Below are 20,549 nucleotides of genomic sequence, written 5' to 3'. Positions count from 1 at the left end.
TGGATAGGTTCTTTAATAAACAAGTTTTCCGTACATATGGAAGCTGAGTTGGTGGGCTTGAAGGGCAATGTTGGACCTCTATCTTTGTTACAAATTAAAACTCGTCACATGAGAGATTTTTCCTCCATTGTTCCAAGTGGAAAACTTTTCCCTTTTTCGGCATTATATGGAGACAAGTATGTGACGTTTGACTAATTTTCATCTTAACTAACTAGGGAGAGCAGGAGGAAGGAAGAACACACACAAGACTACAATTCTTAGTCTCAGAGAAATTTTAACAGAGAGAGAGAGAGAGAGTGAGACAGATGGGTTCGATGAGGTGGGAGATACTCCTAGTGAGCCTTGTTGTGTGTTTTGTTATTGGAAATTTTGTGAGAGGTGATCTAATTCCACGAGATGATGAATACGAAGATTTCTACTATGATCAAACGCTGGATCATTTCACCTATAGGCCCCAGAGCTTCCTTACTTTTACACAAAAGTACATCGTGGTGTCCAAGTATTGGGGTGGACCCAAGAACAATTCTCCCATCTTCGTTTATTTGGAAGGAGAAGGGGATCTTTATCCTACAATCCACAACATTTTAACCGCAAATGCACAACAATTTCAATCGTTGTTGGTGTTCATAGAGGTACTTTACACTCCTTATTCCTACACTCATTACCAATTGTAGATGATATAAAATTTAAAGTTTTGAAATGAATTCTATACAAACGGGACACCGTTCTGTATCCTCACTATTTCCGTAATTTTGAATAATGATTTTCATTGGTCGGTGGGACCTCAATCTCAACATAATTAGAAAACACCATTTTTTCTTTTCTATTACTTTACTTGGATTGGGTCCAATGAAATAAACAGGCCTTGGACTTCAGGTTAGTGGTTCGGATCAGCCCAATATACAAAGGACCGGATTAATTTGGACTGAGTGGGCCCGACCTGTTAAATTAAAAGGCCAGCTCTCTCTCTCTCTCTCCACCCCACCTGCCTCTTTTATTTTACTAAGAACATATCAAAGCCTGGTCCAATCCAACCTAACCCAAAAATTTGCCTGAATGCATTCGGACTGTGACTATAGTCTACTAGGGCTCCAGTTTATTGATTTTTCCAACGGCTCAGCCCAATTCAATTAAAAATTAGATTATAGCATGGGCTACGTTTTTAGGTTTAATTAATGCAAGTCTGGCCTAGCTCATCGGCACACCCGATATAAGATGAAACTTTTCAAAAAGAAAAAAGTAAAAAGAGATACATTTGATTTGCATTTTAATTTTTATTTCGTGCAAACGATTTTCTACAATTGATTGTAGTTTTGTTGGTATTATTGTCGTCCAGCATCGTTACTATGGTGTATCTCGACCCTTCATTGGAGAAGTGCTAGATGCAAATAGTTATGGGTACTTGAGTTCTTAACAAGCACTTGCAGACTTTGCAAAGATAATTATGTATCTGAAAACAAAATTTTCTGCTGAGCATTGCCCCGTGATAGTTTACGGGGGTTCATATGCTGGAAGTAAGTTGCCTTCTTTTACATCTATAGTTAATTATTTTAGTAATTCACGAAATTGGTTTGATTCCTGAACCTATTTTTAGCGTTGGCTTCGTGGTTTCGATTGAAATACCCTCACATCGCATTGGGTGCTTGGGCATCATCTGCTCCAATTAGAATTCAAACCGATGAATATGATACCGTTGCCACCAAACTCTTTAGAGTAAGAAATTACATGTAGCTAGCTTATAGTCTATTGTATTAATGTTAATGCTTATTGGAATTTCAATATAATAAGTTATATCGTATTCCTTTGTAGGAAACTAGTGAGAATTGCTATCAGACCATAAAACATAGTTGGACCCTGATAGATGAACTTGGTTCTCGTCCAGAGGGACTGGCGTTCTTAACGCATAGGTTCCACCTTTGCAGGTATTCATGTCCTGCATTCTCTCATAGAGATTTGAACACATATATATGGGGACTGTTCATGGGACATATGTAAAAATAATGGTTTTTCAAAATATGGGTTAGAAATTTCGGATTGAGTTAATATTTTATGAGTATGATCTCTATGATGAGAAGATTATCCTCACAAAAAATCAGCCCAGTCTGAACCTTCTAATCCTATCAAAAGTGATTTAGAATGTGGATCATCGATTTTTTACCAATAATTAGTAATCACTTTTAATGGATTTTGAAGTTTCAGATTAGGCTGATTTTTTGTGAGGATGATCTTCTCATCATAGAGATCATCCTTACAAAAAATCAGCTCAATCCAAAACTTCTAACCCATATTTTTAAAAACCATTCTCTTGACATATGATTTTACTTGTATCCCATGAACCGCTCCCTATATATATATATATATATATATATATATATATATATATATAGGGTGGGTTCCGTAGACACGTAAAATTACTTATAAAACTACAACATTTTTGTCTTATATGGTTAAAAAGGTTTGGAATGGGCTGATTTTTTTGTGAGGATGATCTCTATGGTGAGGAGATCATCCTTGCAAAAAATCATTCCATTCTAAAACTTCTAACCCCATCAAAAGTGATTTACAAAAATTGGATGGTCTAAAATTTTTCAACTTATAAACATGGGGTTAGAAGTTTCATAATGGGCTTAGTTTTGGCAAGGATGATCTCCTCACCATAGAGATCATCCTCACAAAAAATCAGTCCATTCCAAACATTTTTGCCCATATAAGACAAAACACGTATGTATATAAATATATATACAACGACATTATTCTTCTTTTTAATTATATGATGCTAATTCTTGTTATACTATTGCTTCTTTGCAAGCCCTTTGGACAATGTGGATGGTCTGAAGAAACTCCTGAGTTTAATGTATAGGGCTGCTGCCCTACATAGTTCCCCTTGGGATGATCAAATCAAACCTATATGCAATGGCATAGATATAGTGCCTCCAAAAGCCGATATTCCAACAAAAATATTTTCAGGTAGCTTTGTTCCCCCCCCCCCCCCCCTTCTCTATTTCTGGAGTACATAAGAATATTGACACACCAACCTATTGACACTAACACTCTTCTATAGGTTTAAATAGTACTAATAAAGATGGGCAAAGATGTTTTCATGTATTCAATCAAACTATTGAAGATTTGAAGAACTTCCCATGGAACTTTCAGGTAGATTAATACTGTTATCCATCGTTGGCTCTGAATATTTTTTAGGAAAAAGTCTCCAATGTACCTAAAAGTTTTTTTTACATTGTGTGCAGACATGCACTGAGATAATCCGACCTCCAGGAAAAAGCAACAATGATACCATGTTCCAAAGTCCAGATTACTTGGATCAGGAGATGTGCGAGCGCTTATTTGATATCCCTCAGAGACCTAGTTGGCGTGCCATAGAATTTGGTCAGGTAAATATTTTGCATATATTATTTAGTACTATTGATCTTTCCACAACATATTCCTAATTAGAGGTGCAAAGAGTTCTATATATTTATAGAACTGGTCGAGTTGACTCAAAACTAGGCCAAATCGACTCATTTGGATTTCAAGGTGGCTTGGCCCTTGAACTCGATCTCTGGGTCAACTCAGAAAATGATCAAGTCAACTGGATATATCATTGAGTCAACTCATAATATTATCTAGTCAACTTGTAAAAAATCCACCATCTTCAAGTTTTAATCTCTTGAAGAGGAGGGGTACAAAATTTTGCCACTGAGGTTGAAGATGAAATGTTTTGGAATCAAGGGTACCTGGCTAGAGTATGAAGATGAGGGCATTTTAGGTCATTTATACTAGTCTCTCATTTAAGATTGAGTCAATTTGAAAACGTAGGGACAAGTCAAATATTTTCACCAAAACGTGGACATATTGAGTTAAGTTTTAAAAGTATATATGGTTTGCATTAAAAACCTTAAGAACAAACTCTCAATGTTACATTTGCATTTTAATTGTTATTGCAGGATCTAAACTTTGCACTAAAGCGGTTTGCAAGCAACATTATATTTACGAATGGATTGAAAGATCCATTCAGTGCAGGAGGGTAATTAATTAATAAACACGATTGCTAATTACACCATACTACTGTAGACATGAAATGTTCACAATGAACCTCAATACTACATTGTTTGGAGTCGCCACCATTCTTTTTTGGAAATGGGTGTGAATGGACACCCGAATTGATTTTTTGAAAACCATTTTTTCCATGGCATTGTAGTGACTCTCATTTGTTGGAAAGGGCAAGGTCTACCTAAGATCTAGGTAAGGAGGTCCGATTAGAGGATGGGGAAGGTGTTAGGCACCCCATCCTCTCCACCAAAGGTGGTTACCTTGCTTGGCCATTTTATTTTGTAAAAAATTCAAGAAAACAAATATTAAAATGCATGAGAATGTATGGTAAGAGTAGTGTGTGCATTAAGTGGAATATTCCCTTAACAAAGGGTTTTTTATTTTTAACATGACATTAGGGGCATTCTATGGAAAAGAATGACCCATGTAGCCACATTAAATTTATGAATATGAATGTAGGTTTGAACTTTTAGAGAGACTCCATGATGAAGTTCCCTTAAGGCCACAACCATGATGCATGTATGCATGGCTAGAAACTTAGTGTTTCACCCCCTCAAGAGGGTGACACATTTCTTCATCATTGCCATGCATAGGTGAGTGTGTGCATTGTGTACAATATGATGCATGAGATTGAGGTGAAAAGGGCTTCAACCCCCATCCTTTCGATCGAACCTTAGTCCAATCTACCGGGGATGGGAGAGGGTATACATTACATCCTAAGGCTTTCTAAAAATAAAATAAAGAGAGGGTTAGAAGAAGAGAATGCAAACTTTGAAATAAGTAAACTACATCTTAAACCCTACCTTGTCCCTTGATGGTGAACTTGGACCTTGAAGAGTAGGCTTGAGAGATGAATGAGATGGTTAAGGGTTGAGTTGATGTTTAGAAGATGAGAGAATGAGTAGGAATTTTTGTAGAGTTTTAGGTTGAGAGATGGGGCTTTGAGAGCATGAGTTGTTCATGGAAATTGAAGGTATTTATAGAGTTTTTGGAAGACTTTTGGGGATAAAGTGGTCCAACCCTAAAAATGAAGAAAATGGACATGAGATTTAGGTTATTTCTTTTTGAATTTTTCATTTGTATGGGGGTAAAGATGACATTTGTGAAGAAACCCTAAAAGCATGCTTTGATCCTTGGTTTTTTGGTAAATAGAGGTGAGAGAACAAAAGTACTTTTGGGAGGGTGAATGAGGGAGTGACATGTGTAAAGGTGGAGTGGTAGGTAAAAAGTAGATCTTGGTTTATTTGTAAATAACTCATAAAGCAAGGGTGGAAGTGTAGTTTTGAAATGGACCAATGGGAAAACAAAAGCACATTTGGGAGGGTGAATAGGAGGATGACATGTGTAAAGGTGAAGTGGTAGGTGAAAAGTAGACTTTGGTTCATTTGTAAATAACAAATAAAGTAAGGGTAGAAGTATAATTTTGAAATGGACCAATGGGAGAACTCCATGTATGTACTTGAAGATTCCCACCTTTTGAGGGTATAATGGGAAGTTCCCTCACCTTTATGGATTATTACCAAAGACCAAACAACCTTTTTGGTTTGACTAAACCTTTTGAGAAGGGCATTCTTGAGTTTTCACAAAGGGAAAGTTGACCCTCCAATTAGATGATGCATTGGGTATTGGGGGCTTATGAGGTATCAACATGTGTCATCATATAAGGGGTGAGAGAATGGACTTGGGTTTGAGTTTGGGATATGGACTTGGATTTGGGCTTAGGATGGACTTGGTTTTGGGTTAGGGATGTGGACTTGGGTTTGGGCTTAGGATGGACTTGGTTTTGGGTTAGGACATGGACTTGGATTTGGATTTGGGATATGGATTTGGATTTGGGTTTGGGTGATGGGCATAGGTTTAAGTGGATTAGGGACAAGGCATGGGCATGCAATGATATGAGATGATGCATGTATGCATGAAAATGATGCAAAATAGCAATGTGGGTCCGTCGAAGAACTTGAGTTCTAAATCGAAATTAATTCGAGAAAATTTGGATTTTCCTATGGGTTCGTGCAAATTGGGGTGTCTACAACTACAAAACTCCGACAGAATCAGATGAACTTATTTCATGATTTTTGTTGTAGGGTACTGGAGAATATTTCCAAGAGTATCATTGCTCTAATTACTGCTAACGGTATAAAGTTTTATTCCCATTTTCTTTTTTCATATAAAAAAAAAAAATCTGATTATATTAGTCATCTAGATGAAGGTTTTTGAAGGCAGCATGTGAGGCACCCAAAAACCTCACCTTACTAGGATTATATAAACTGATCTACAATATATATATATATATATATATATATATATATTTTTTTTTTTTGGTTCTTTAGGTTCTCACGGCTTGGACATGACTATGCCGGGCCCCAATGATCCAGATTGGCTAGTAGATCAACGTAAGGCCGTTCTAAGGATTATTAAGAAATGGATCAAGCGCTATCGTGCTGATCTTCATTTAACAGGTATGATCAGATGATATCTATTATTATTATTGAAATCTTTGTCTCAAAATTTAAGTTGCTTGAGTCATCATTGATTAATACCCCTTGATTCTTAACATGCATAATTCTTCTTATTTTCTTGCAGACGAGAATCGACGAGTGAGTAAGATCTCTCTCTCTCTTTCTCTTGTAATTGTAATTGTCATTGTAATCCGTTCCTGTTCCAACTTGGCCTATTGACTCCTACAGTGAGGTAATAATAATAGGTTGGGGGGGTCCATAGGCTAGCTGATGAACAAAACAAAAGAAATATGCAATCCTGACCATTAAAATATGAAATCCAATAATCAAAAAAATTATCTTAGGGATGGATATATGATTTATCTTCATACCTGATCATTGGATTTAGGACGGCTTGTTTTATTCTTTTTTCAGTAGTACAAGGAATCTAACCCATCTCTCTTTGAAACCAGATACTTGAATGGCGCTTCTTTTGGGACTGTGTGGGGGATTGGGGTAAGGGAAAAAAAGTGTTGGTTATGTCTTCTATTCTTGTATGTGGAGGGTTGTCGTGGATTCAACCCGGATCTTTTGAGATCCGTTAACGATCCGCATGACCCGTTTAATTGGTAATGTGTGGGGTTTCCCCATTTGGTTTGGTTTTGGATCCGACCCGTTTAACCTCTTTGTAACCCTAAGTATATAAAGGGTAAGAGATGAAACCCTAAAGGGTGGGTGAAAGATACGAGAAACAGAGAGAAATTGTAATCACGTTCTTCTTTGGTTGATATAGTGAAATTGCCGTTTTCGCCCGTGGACGTAGGTCAATTCTTTGACCGAACCACGTATATTTTGTGTCGTGTGAGATTCTTGTGTTCTTGCTTGATTTTATACTTCGGATCATAGGGTTAAGTCTAACAAAAAGAAACATTTTTTTTTTATATTATATATTTACCATTTGTCATTTTAGAAACTCTTTCCAATGTAATTATATGAGTAACTGAAACTCTTCGATGAGGAACATATATTCTCCTCAGAATTTATTAATATGAATGTTACATTATTCGCATTGATACTTATCAAATCCTTTGGCCTGATTGGTGATTTTTTACCATTGGATCAGAGAGTTAATAATGCCCAATTCCATCCAGAACTAGAACATAAAACATAGCATCAGCAAATAGAATTGATTGGTAGAATGAAGTGGGCCAGGGAGATGTTGATCATCCTTATGTTGTGGTTAGGTCCTCTGAACATTCTGACACCCATAGAAAAAACGGTCTTTAAATCTAAAATCCCATTAAAGGATGCAGAGGTCCGTAAATGTTGGAATTCTTTGAATTCCAATGGTGGTGTATGTATGGATGAGGTGCTTTTTTCAGCCTTGGCGCAACCCAACCTCAGCTCAACATGTTGTAGGTTTACTTCACTAGGAAATGCAGGTCCGATATTTTCAGCAATACCGATCTTTTTGATAGGATCATGATCTATTGCATGACTTCCCAACCCTAAGGAGTGGACTGGTCCCACCAACAATTTCAATGGTCATGAGGACCAACGAATTACATGCACACAATCTATATATATCTAGATGAATAAGTGCAACTAAGAATTTTCCTTGTTACATTAGCTGAAAAGTTCTTTTAAATTCTAATTAAGTAGCCAATCTCTCTCTCTCTCTCTACTTATACGTATCCTACCAATACATATATAATCAGGATCATGTGTTATTTCTCCACCCATATATATTTCGTGAGTCATGTGTTATTTCTCCACCTACTCAATCCATGACCCAAAGCCTACTCCTACAAATATATTAATTTCTAGACATTTGGGATAAAGAATTACTAGAACAACAATTTTCTATAAATAAAAAAAAACATATTAATCTAGGTAGATTGAAACGTTCAATAAAAAAATTCATCCATCCCCACATGGAAAAACACAAAGCCGTCATATTTTACTAAATTTGCATGTGCAATCTTAAGTTTATGGTTAAATTTATTCCACTCCAACTTCACATTCTAACTATTTAGGTTGAGAGTACACCAATTTGTATATGTTAGAAAAAAACCTTTAGTTTTTGTTTGATTGTACATGGAAAATAGGGTGGAAAATTAATTTCCATGAAAAATGACATTTTTCAAATGTTTGATTGCACATGGAAATGAAAATTCATTTTCCACCCCAATCAAAAAGTCCACCAAAACATAAATTTCACTTTCTCACCTATATAGGTGGGAAAGTGAAATCCACCCATATTTTCCATCTTCAATTCATCCTCACTCATATCTTCTTCTTCCCTACTATCACCACCATCACACTAACCTCATCGTCGTTATCACTGTCGTCACCGTCACCATCATCTTCGGCCACCTTCTCTCTCATCTCCGTCGTCACCACCACCACACCTTCGCCGTCGCCACAATCATCACCAAGTTTTCTCTTCTTCTTTCTCATTTACCACCGTCACCATCGCCACCACATCCTCCCCTCTCCCTCTTCCTCCTCATATTTTTCTTCCTCTCCCTCTTCCTCCTCATATTTTTCTTCCTCTCCCCCTCCTCTTATCTTCTTCGTCCTTCTCCTCCTCTCCTTCTTCTTCTTTTTTCTCATGTTTTTTCCATGATTTTATCCAAGCAAAATCAAACAATGGAATTTGATATTCCAACTTTATCTATTTTCCACCACTATTTTTTCATGGATTTCAAATTCTATGGAAAATTACTTTCCATGCAATTAAACATACCCTTAGATCCAAACTATAAATCAATAAGAACACAAATAATCTCACAAAACACAAAATATATGTGGTTTGGTCAAAACATCGACTTATGTTCACAGATGAAAATGACGATTTCACTATGATAATCAAAGAAGAACAGGATTACAATTTCTCTGCCTCTCGTATATATCTCTAACTATCTTAGGATTTTATTTTTTACCCTTTATATATTTAGGGTTACAAAGAGGGTAAACGGGTCGGATCTAAATCCAAATCATACATTACCAATTAAACAAGTCATACATGTTGTTCGCAGATCATTAAAAGATCTGGGTTAAATTCATGACAACTCTTCATATATCAAGAATATAACATTACCAAATCGGTTAATGAGGTAATATCATCATGGTCATGCATTTGTAAGATAGCGTCTTAAGGCCAAACAACATATGCTCAGAAAAAACATGTTTGAATTGATGTGTTGTTTTGATTCCATAGAATTACATATGAAGGCAATCAAGGATATTGGCATCCATAATTCTCTTGTTACAATCCCTTTGACGTCTTTCATGATATATATTTTTAAAATATTATTTTCCTCCTTTTTCATGTTTTCCTCACAGGCACCAAGCTCACTATGCTATATGATTACAGTTACACTGATAAATCATTCAGTAGTTGCGCATCTCTATGCGTGCGGATGGTTTTCTTCATTTGAAGACACTGCACCTCCTTGAACAGGGCTCGTAACATCTCCTTGATCAGCTGTTGGTGCATCTCCTTCTTCATCTGGGGATGGTCCAAGTTCCTGATCAGGTCCTTCTGCTACACTTGTTCCTATTCCTCCTTCACTTGGAGATGGTGCTACTCCGTGCTCCTCTGCTTTGGGTGCAACTCCTTCAATTGGAGATTGTCCAAGTTCCTGACCAGGTCCTTCTACTACACCTCCTCCTCCTTGACTAGGATTTGGTTTGTCTCCTTCACTTGGAGATGGTGCTACTCCAGTTGGTGGTTGTGCTTGAATCGGGATTGGTGGTTGTGGTGGTGCCCCTCCTTGAATTGGGGGCGGTGTCTTTACTCCTCTAACAGACATACAATAGCTCTTAACCAGGGGAGAAAGAAAGGGTTGAAGGGTCCCCACGAGAAGATCTTCGGCACACAATACTCACTAAGCTCACCTATAGCTTTGCAACATGCAGGACCTAAGTATATTTGCTGTGTGAAGAAAGACGTGAAGATTTCATGTACACACCCATCTATACTCCTAAGAGATGTCCAACATTGGTCGATCTCTGGGTGAATAGGTAGCTTTGGAATAGGGAACCAAGGCCATAGAAATGTGTCTAATTCTGCCTGAGGCTCAGGCCGAGCTAACCCAGGCACTATCGACATTGCTATCCATGCCAAGATGAGGATCACTGACATCTTCTCGACTTTCTTCATATTTTTCATACAACAATCACTGTTGTTAGTTATATTTGCAAAGGTTTGGGTTGTGAGGATCTCTTATAGAGGGTTTGAGGGGGTTAAAAGATTGTTTGAAAACTGTTGCTTTATTTCTCTGTAACAATCTTCTTTATTTCAGTTATTGAAAGGGCTATCTTAGATGTGTGAATCGTTACTAGTAAATTTCACAGGAACCTGAAAATTAATTTTAATGTTTTAAAATTGAAAAAGTCCTTATGTCCAAGTTGACATAAATTTTAATATTTAGAAAGAGAAATTCTATTGCTACACCAACTTTTGCTAATGCCACCCCAATTCATATGTAACTCACCCAAAAATGAGCACAATCTTGGGGTGGCAGTAGCAGAAGTTGGTGTGGCAATAAAAACTCTCTTTCTAAATGTTAATGTTTGAAAACTGTTACTTTTATTTCTCTGTTATATTTTCTTCTTTATTTCAGTTATTAAAAGTGTTGTCTTAGATGTGTGAATTCTTACTTGTAACCTTCGCAAGGACCTGAAAAATTAATTTTAATGTTTTAAAATTGAGAAACTCCTTATGTCCAAGTTGAAACTAACGAATTAAATAAAAATATAAAATTTATTAATATTTAAAAAATATTTTTTTTATTTTAAATAAATAATAATATTTACTTTGAGAGCTACTATTGGCATCCTAACTTTTACTTATTAAAGAAAAAAAAAGTGAATGTTTGAAAATAAATAAAAGTTGGGGTGCCAATAGAAGCTCTCTTGTTTTATTTTTGCTAGATTTATATATATATATATATATATATATATATATATATATATATATTATATATATATATATATATATATATATATATATATATATATATTTTTTTTTGGGGGGGGGGGGGGTTAGGATTTTATACGAATGTTGTTAAATATTTTGTAATATTGAGACTATATTTTGAGCCAAACCTTCGTAAAATCAAAGGTATGAACGTTGTCAAATTTCATTGATTTTGCAAGGTTTAGTTATCAGCTTGTTTGTCTTTACAAGTTTGCTTGATGCGATGCATGGATTTACATCCCTTACTTTGTATCTCTCATTTACACCCATATATCTTCTTGATTTATTTGTTATGTGCACATCAAAGTTTTACTAAGTACTAACCTCGTTTGCTCCAAGTTTTTATTCCAAAAATCTTTTGACACGTAGTAAGTTGAAGAAGCCTGCTTTGTTTAATGTTTACACCAGCATTGCACCATGATTTGCTTAAAGCTTTTAGGGTTTAAAAAAAAAAAAAATTATTTTGTGGGAGAATGAGTCGTAGAAACCTTTTTGAGGATGGAGAAGAAATCGATTCAGCTTACTATGCTCAATGACATAATATAATAATATGATATTTATAAGATTATTATTAAATATTAAAATAACAACTTATTATATTATACAATATCAAAATAATTATGTAATATTTTAAATTATTATATTATATAATATTATAATTTTTTGTTGTTGTTGTGAATATTCGACTTTATAATATTATTAATTATTAATTATTAATTTTATAAGAAAATAATGATAGACAAATTTATAATATTAGTAATTTTTATTTTATTATACTTGATATAAGAATAAAAAATATTATATAGACAACGTATGAAAAGAATCAAGACCAAAACAGAAAGAAGAAAAAAAGACAAAGTGTTTTGTGAGTGGTTACCTGTCCTCTTTTTATTTTTCATTCTAAGAAAGAGATAAAACAACTTGATCCGGTTTTTAATATTTAAAAAGGTTATTCAAGAGTCCGATTTGCATTACTAAATTAGTGAGGATTTCACCCTTACTATGGGTCTTTGGGCTCACCTTAACGTACAAAAACATGATCCGATGCTTTAGAGTTGTAGAGGACAAAATTATATGAAATTTGAAAAATATATAAATTTTTTACGGTTGAATTTTAGTTTTAAGTTTGGGAGTTCGGTAGGAGTTCAGTAGCCATCCATTTTCAAAATCTTGTATCAAATTTAAAAGAATTTTTTTTTTTAATGAAATTATATAACATTTTAATAAATTAATAACATTATGAAAAAAATATATATATAACGAACTTGATAGAGCAGGTACTTAACCCTCACTGAACAAAAATCCTGGCTCCATCCCTGAAGCTGACAAGGAAATGTTTGGTTGCACTTATAAATCTAGAAAGATTGTGTGCATGTAATTCGTTGGCTCTTATGGCGGAATTGTTGGTGGGGCCATCCCTTTGGATTGGGAAGTAAAAGAAAAGGGCCTGATCCAAGGGCTAAAAGTCACCAATCACACCAAAGGATTTGATAATTATCAATGTATATATATATATATATATCATTCATATTAATAAATTCTAAGTAGATATGTTCTTGAAGTGCTCAAGTTACTCATGTATTTACTTTGGCAACAGTTGCTCAAATGATAATAGGTAAATATACGACTCATATAATGATCAGCGGAAAAATAAAAAAAATCTTTCTTCCTCTCCTTTATCCAAGCATTTACTTTCAAAGAGAGAGAGAGAGATCTTACTACTGTCGATTGTCCCCTACAAGAAAATAAAAGATGAATTATGTATGTTAAGAATCCAGGGGTAATGATCAATAATGAGTCAAACAACTCGAATTTTGAGACAAAGATTTCAATAATAATAGATATCAGATTATAACCTGTTAAACCAAGATCAGCATTATAGCGGTCGATCCAATCCTTAATAATCTTAAGAACAGTCTTTCGCTGATCTACTAGCCAATCTGGATCATTGGAACCCGGCATAAACAGGTCCAAGCTGTGAGTACCTAAAGAACAATTTTTTTCATATAGAATATTAGTTTATATAATCCTACTAAGAGGCATTCGGGTACCTCACATGGTGCCTTCAGAAACCTTCATCTAGCCTGACTAACATAATCAGATTAATTAGAATTCATAAATTAATTGATGAGGAATTTTTTTTTTTTTATAAATAAAATTGAATAAAATGAGATTAAAACTTATACCATTGGCAGTAGGCAGAGCAATTATACTCTCGGAAATATTCTCCAGTACCCTACATCAAAAGCCATGAAATAAGTTCAACTGTTTGTTTTGAGTTTTTTAATATGGTGTTAGCGATTGTGTTTATTAATTAATTACCCTCCCGCGCTGAATGGATCTCTCAATCCATTCGTAAATATAATGTTGCTCGCAAACCGCTTTAGTGACAAGTTTAGATCCTGCAATAGCAATTAAAATGCAAATGTAACATTGAGACTTTGGTCTTAAGGTTTTTAATGCAAACCATATATACTTTTAGAACTTAACTCAAAATGTCCACGTTTTGGTAAAAATATTTGACTTGTCCCACGTTTTCAAATTGACAACTTCACCTCAATCTTAAATCTTAAATGAGAGACTAATATAAATGACCTAAAATGCCCTCATCTTCATACTCTAACTCTTGATTCCAAAACATTTCATCTTCAACCTCAGTGGCAAAATTTTGTACCCTCCTCTTCAAGAGATTAAAACTTGAAGATGGTGGATTTTTGAAAGAAAAATCATGGGTTTTTGACAAGTTTGACTAGATAATATTATGAGTTGACTCAATGATATATCAAGTTGACTTGATCATTTTCTGAGTTGACCCGGAGATTGAGTTCAAGGGCCAAGCCACCTTGAAATCCAAATGAGTTGATTTAGCCTAGTCTGGAGTCAACTCGACCAGTTCTATAAATATATAGAACTCTTTATACCTCTAATTAGGAATATGTTGTGGAAAGATCAGTAGTACTTAATAATATAGGCAAAATATTTACCTGACCAAATTCTATGGCACGCCAACTAGGTCTCTGAGGGACATCGAATAAGCGCTCGCACATCTCCTGATCCAAGTAATCTGGACTTTGGAACATGGTATCATTGGTGCTTTTTCCGGGAGGTCGGATTATCTCAGTGCATGTCTGCACACAATGTAAAAAATTTATTAGGTACATTGGAGACTTTTTCCTAAAAAATATTCAGAGCCAACGATAATAGTATTAATCTACCTGAAAGTTCCATGGGAATTTCTTCAAATCTTCGACAGTTTGATTGAATACATGAAAACATCTTTGTCCATCTTTATTAGTACTATTTAAACCTATAGAAAGGTGTTAGTGTCAATATGTTGGTGTATATTCTTATGTACTCTAGAAATAGAGAAGGGGGTGACACTTGAAGAGGAAAAAAAAAGCTACACTACCTGAAAATATTTTTGTCAGAATATCGGCATTTGGAGGCACTATATCTATGCCATTGCATATAGGTTTGATTTGATCCTCCCAAGGGGAACTATGTAGGGCAGCAGCCCTATACATTAAACTCAGGAGTTTCTTCAGCCCATCCACATTGTCCAAAGGGCTTGCAAAGAAACGATAGTATAACAAGAATTAGCATCATAATTAAAAAAATAATTATGTAGTTGTCTATATATATGTGTGTGTGTGTGTGTTCAAATCTTTATGAGAGAATGTAGGACATGAATACCTGCAAATGTGGAACCTTTGTGTTAAGAACGCCAGTCCCTCTGGACGAGAACCAAGTTCATCTATCAGAGCCCAACTTTGTTTTATGGTCTGATAGCAATTCTCACTTGTTTCCTACAAAGGAACACGATATAACTTATTATATTGAAATTCCAATAAGCATTAACATTAATACAATAGACTATAAGCTAGCTACGTGTAATTTCTTACTCTAAAGAGTTTGGTGGCAACGGTATCATATTCATCAGTTTGAATTCTAATTGGAGCAGACGATGCCCAAGCACCCAATGCGATGTGAGGGTATTTCAATCGAAACCACGAAGCCAACGCTAAAAATAGGTTCAGGAATCAAACCAATTTCGTGAATTACTAAAATAATTAACTATATATATGTGAAAGAAGGCAACTTACTTCCAGCATATGAACCCCCGTAAACTATCACGGGGCAATGCTCAGCAGAAAAATTTGTTTTCAGATACATAATTATCTCTGCAAAGTCTGCAAGTGCTTGTTCAGAACTCAAGTACCCATAACTATTTGCATCTCGCACTTCTCCCATGAAGGGTTGGGATACACCATAGTAACGATGCTGGACGACAATAATACCAACAAAACTACTATAATATATAACTGTAGAAAATTGATATAGCAGTATAAATTAAATGCAAATCAAATGAATAAAAGAAAGAATATGATACAGATTTATGTGGTTTGGCAATATTGCAATTTTCTTGTGTTTCTACCAAAATGACTCCCCAATGTATAAAATTTTAATATAAAAGATCACTCCAAGTTTTGTGCCATCAACTTCTACTATTTGGTTCTCTCTCGTTATATAATAAGCAAATATGCGTTCAAATCCACATTTGCCTAATTCACGTCGTTTTTCTTTTAGCTTTTTGCCCATTATTTTTTCTTCTTGTCGAAAAGTTTTAACTTAACTTATACGGGGTCAAGGGTGTCGATGAACTACGCCATACGTACATTAATTGGACCAAAAAACGGAGCACATGCAGATCCAAGTTTTAATTGAATTGGGCTGAGCCGTTGGAAAAATGAATAAACTCGAGCCCTACTAGACTATATATATTCGGTCCGAATGCATTCACGCCAATTTTTTAGCTACCAGGCTTGGATATGTTTTTAGTACAACTAAAGAGGCAGGTGGGATGGAGAGAGAAAGAAATGAACCCTACAATTTAACAGTACAACTAAAGAGGCAGGTGGGATGGAGAGAGAAAGAAATGAACCCTACAATTTAACAGGCCTGGCCCACGCGGTCCTGAAAATTAATCTGACCACTATTTAATTACTTAGTCCTATTTAATCCGATCCTTTGTACATTGGGCTGGCTAGTCTATGGGCCAAACCGAACCAGTAAACCTCCTACACTTGGCAGGCTTTTGGGCCCGCTTTGTTTCGTTAGCTTCAATCCTAGTGAAGTTGTAGAATATTCCTTCGTTTTCTTATCAATGCTTTTGATTTTTTTTAAGGTCATTAGGATTTTAAAAGAGATTGGAGACAATATCATTTCATGTTTAATGTTCTAGAAAATCAAAAAGTACTTAGTGCCGTCTTCGAGATAAGCAAATACTACAATTGCAATAAAGAAAGAAAAAAAAAGAAAGAAAATTAACAATATAACAATAACAAAAGAGAGAGAGAGAGAGAGAGAGAGAGAGAGAAATAATAATCAGACTACCCCACGTTGCATACTCAATTGACTACCTCATGCAACAAGTTCGAGAACCGTAGATCTGTGCTCCTCAGGACATGATTCCCTCGAGATACACTTTTTTATGGGGAAGTGCAGTCATGTATCCCGAGGAATGTAGATTTACGGTTCGAACTTGTCAAGTCAGGATAGTCGATTGAGTTTGCCATGTGGGATAGTCAGATTATCACGATTCAAAATAATAATAGGGCATAACAAGTTATTTCAAAACTTTAGATAAATGGAACCGCCCCATTCAGATATTCATGAAATCCTAAATTACTTGGAAAGCTATTGTTCGGATCCAATGAATAGCAACTGAACTAATGTCAAACCGATTATAAAATAATTTCAACCACCACGCACATAAGGCTCATCTATCACATGTCAATAAAACTCATTAATATATTGTGAATTGACTCGGCCATCTATGTTAATGAGACTCATCCAAATCAAAATGACTTAGGATCTAATACGGTGTGTCGTTTGTATAATAAAGGTAAGATGTCTACATGACACATTTTTATTAGAGTTTGAAACACCTTGGTCTCTTAACCAAGCTGTGCACGCAACCCAATGTATTTGAACTCCAACAAAATTGTGCCACGTAGATATCTAACATTGCTATAGGAACCGGTCACAACTCAATCAAAATTACATAACATAATCTAAAATTTTCAATACAACCAGTGAGTTAACTAGGAGCATTGTTAATGAAAAACAACAAAATCCAAATTATGTAATCTGGAACTTCGATCTAACTATAATAACAGAAGAAAATCTTTTTGTAGCAATGTAACTAATCATGCAATCAAAATTTCTTGGTGCAAAAATCTCATTTTGAAAAAAAAAAACAGGAAGAAAAAATAAAAATCAAGAAGATATATGAGTGTAAATGAGAGATCAACATGGCATGTAAGTAAAGTAAAGGATGTAAACTCATACATCGCTTCAAGCAAACTTGTAAAGACAACTAAGTGGATAACTAAAGCTTGATAACCTAACATGAAAAATCAATGAAATTAAAATATCAACCTGAAATAATACAGAAGGAACATTAATAGAAGAAGAGAAGAATCATGAACCAAAGTTTTTGGCCATGATTGGTAGCCAATGTAGGAATAAGCAGTAACAATTTGGTTTGGATTATTCGTCTTACCTCTATGAACACCAACAAAGCCTGAAATTCTTGTGCATTGGCAGTTAAAATATTTTGGATAGTAGGATAAAGATCTTGTTCTCCTTCTAAATAAACAAAGATGGGAGAGTTGTTCTTGGGTCCACCCCAATACTTAGACACCACAATGTATTGTTGTAGAAAAGTGATGTAGCTCTGGGGCCTATAATTGAAATGATCCAGCGTTTGTTCGTAGACGGAAACCTCATAGTCATCATCCCGTAGAATCTGATCAGCTCTCGCAAAATTTCCAGTAAGAAAAATCAGAACAAGGCCAATTAGGATCATCTCACACCTTAGAGAATCCATCTCTTTCTCTCTCTCTCTCTCTCTCTCTCTAAGAATTGTTATTTACATAATCAAATATATATATAATTAGTGTGACAAGTAGTTGTTTGTTTGCAACCTTTTAACGAATTTTCACTGTAACCAACTTATATAAATAGGGAGATGAGGAGGAGGGGCAATGTGGGACCTCATCTCCGTAACAGAAGCTCGTCACATGAAGAGAGGATGAGGCATCTCATCTGTCACGTCCAACGCACACCAACTATATATATAAAGATTTTGTTTGTTAGGCATGAGTAGGGATCCAGTCAGCTCGCACCACCAATTTTTTTATTTTTATTTTTGCCACATGTCATTTTGGGTGACCCACTAACTATATGGATATATGTGGTCCATCCTTCGATGAATCTACACACGAAAAGATCAGTTTGATTGGTGATGTGCATCTATTGATAATAGTATTGTCGTAAGAATGATTTTTAAACGTTAGATTAAAATTCTTTTTCAAGTCCAAGGGATGGATCACATGTCCACACGGTTAGTGGGTCCCAAAAATCCCATGCCGCATAAAAATGGGTGCCACCTAATCTTGCTTAGGAACGGTAAACCTTCCTGTATTTTTAATTACTTAGAAACGGTAAACCTTCCTGTATTTTTAATTACGGAGATGGAATTAATTAGAGTCATGATCCAGTACGGTGTTCTGTTCCTACACATAGGAAACGCTGTCTACGGGGTATGCTGTGATTGGAGGATAAAACCATTGGGCTGCGTGCACCAACTTAGTTAGGAGTCCAAAGTGCTTTAAACTTAAACTAAAACATGCCACGTAAGCCCCTATCCACACACACACTCTCTCTCTCTCTCTCCTCTTCTTTGATGATGGTAACAAGGGAAAATTACTTAGAAGGACCTCATTGAAGGGTTTCTTTCTAAATAGTCCATAAGTTTAACACCTTAGGTTGATAAGATATTTAGAAAACTTTTTATTTCTTAATGGTCCTTTGTACTATCAAGTTTATAATTTTTACTGTCAATTGTATTTAATGTCGAGTTCACATTTTGTACTGTTGAACTCATCATTATTTATTGTCGAGTTCACCACTTATTATTTACTGTTAAACTCATTGGTAAAACCCACCCATTTATAATTTTTCGGCTTTTTCTGACCAAAATACATGGAAAGATCAACTAAAAACTTGAGATGATGACTTACTTAAATGATTTCAATCCAAAAGAACATTATTAATCGATTTTCATCTAAAAACTAAGAAAAAAAAGTGGGAAAACCCTAGTTTTTCACATACATCTTCAACATGTTTGAAACAATCCTTAAAAATGGCTTTTTCTTCTTTGTTAAATCCTTTCTGATGGAATGAAGTCTTCAAACTTGGTTGAGATGTCAAAAATCCAATTTTTTGATGAAAAATAATGAGTTCGAACGATTAAGGTATTTAATCGTGAGAGATGTGGGAGATGAGATCCAAGGACCATTTAGAAAGAATTACTAAATGTCCAGCCAAACAACTGTTGAAAACTTAGGGACTATTTGGAAAGAAGTCCTTCTGCGAGGGTCCTTTAAGTAATTTTTCCTAATAACAATTTGATGGTCAACTATTTTATTTTTTTTTTACACACACATATATATATATGAAAATTTTGGGTTAGAAATTTTGGAACGGGCTGATTTTTTGTGAGGATAATCTCTATGGTGAGGAGATTGTCCCTACAACAAAGCAGTCCATTTCGAAACTTCTAACCCCAATTTACAAGTTGAACAATCGTAAGGTTTTAAATCTCATCTGATACATTGAATTGTCCATTTGTCTCGTCCATGCCTGATACCGAGATGACTCAAGCAATACGTCTCCGTCTCAAACAAGTTTTGAAACCATGATGGTGCATGTATTTCTTCATACTTCGCCACATTTTCGAGCATCCAGGATTCTAAGCAGTTGACCACCAATCCCGATTGGTTGTATAATTATTTTTTATGAATTCAGTCCACAACTCTTTGTCATTTGCCATCCTCCAACAAAGCTTCACCATCCCAAGTTTGTGGAACCCGTCCCTCCCTCAATCTTAGGTTTGCAAAGTTTTTTCCAAGCAACTAAATGCCTTTTTTTTTTCTTATCACCATCAACCCCCCAAAAGAAATTTGAGAAACAAGATTCCAAATGGGAAGCCAAAGATATGAAAGGAATGT

The 20,549-nt window shown here is 35.2% G+C and overlaps 2 protein-coding genes across 6 annotated transcripts; one reads left to right on the top strand and one right to left on the bottom strand.

Annotated features, from left to right (window-relative positions):
* The first annotated feature begins 258 nt into the window (after positions 1 to 258).
* On the top strand, positions 259 to 10,874 carry LOC147408226 (uncharacterized). Of its 5 annotated transcripts, XM_086437134.1 has the most exons (13): positions 494 to 632; positions 1,337 to 1,514; positions 1,595 to 1,713; positions 1,810 to 1,922; positions 2,810 to 2,967; positions 3,062 to 3,153; positions 3,246 to 3,389; positions 3,942 to 4,021; positions 6,132 to 6,181; positions 6,378 to 6,506; positions 6,631 to 6,644; positions 6,959 to 7,001; positions 9,834 to 10,869. In XM_086437134.1, exons 2-13 carry the CDS (start codon positions 1,445 to 1,447, stop codon positions 9,926 to 9,928), a joined length of 1,107 nt encoding a protein of 368 aa, XP_086293260.1. In that variant the 5' UTR covers positions 494 to 632; positions 1,337 to 1,444; the 3' UTR covers positions 9,929 to 10,869. The 5 variants fall into 5 exon arrangements, with proteins under 5 accessions (XP_086293257.1, XP_086293259.1, XP_086293258.1 ...); XM_086437135.1 differs by lacking the exon at positions 494 to 632 and having other exon boundaries at positions 645 to 1,514; XM_086437131.1 differs by lacking the exons at positions 1,337 to 1,514; positions 1,595 to 1,713 and having other exon boundaries at positions 259 to 632; positions 9,834 to 10,873.
* A 2,160-nt stretch (positions 10,875 to 13,034) lies between these two features.
* On the bottom strand, positions 13,035 to 18,407 carry LOC147408225 (uncharacterized). Its single transcript, XM_086432889.1, has 11 exons — positions 18,038 to 18,407; positions 15,576 to 15,753; positions 15,375 to 15,493; positions 15,166 to 15,278; positions 14,882 to 15,039; positions 14,688 to 14,779; positions 14,457 to 14,600; positions 13,795 to 13,874; positions 13,659 to 13,708; positions 13,329 to 13,457; positions 13,035 to 13,207 (listed from the first exon to the last, which is right to left on the bottom strand). Exons 1-11 carry the CDS (start codon positions 18,362 to 18,364, stop codon positions 13,191 to 13,193), a joined length of 1,407 nt encoding a protein of 468 aa, XP_086289015.1. The 5' UTR covers positions 18,365 to 18,407; the 3' UTR covers positions 13,035 to 13,190.
* Positions 18,408 to 20,549: the final 2,142 nt, after the last annotated feature.

This window comes from Akebia trifoliata, chromosome 3 (assembly GCF_017979445.1).
Source record: "Akebia trifoliata isolate Shusen 1 chromosome 3, ASM1797944v1, whole genome shotgun sequence".
Taxonomy (NCBI): Eukaryota; Viridiplantae; Streptophyta; class Magnoliopsida; order Ranunculales; family Lardizabalaceae; genus Akebia; species Akebia trifoliata.
The sequence above is the reverse complement of the archived record's forward strand: the minus strand, read 5'-3'. Positions and strand labels throughout refer to the sequence as shown.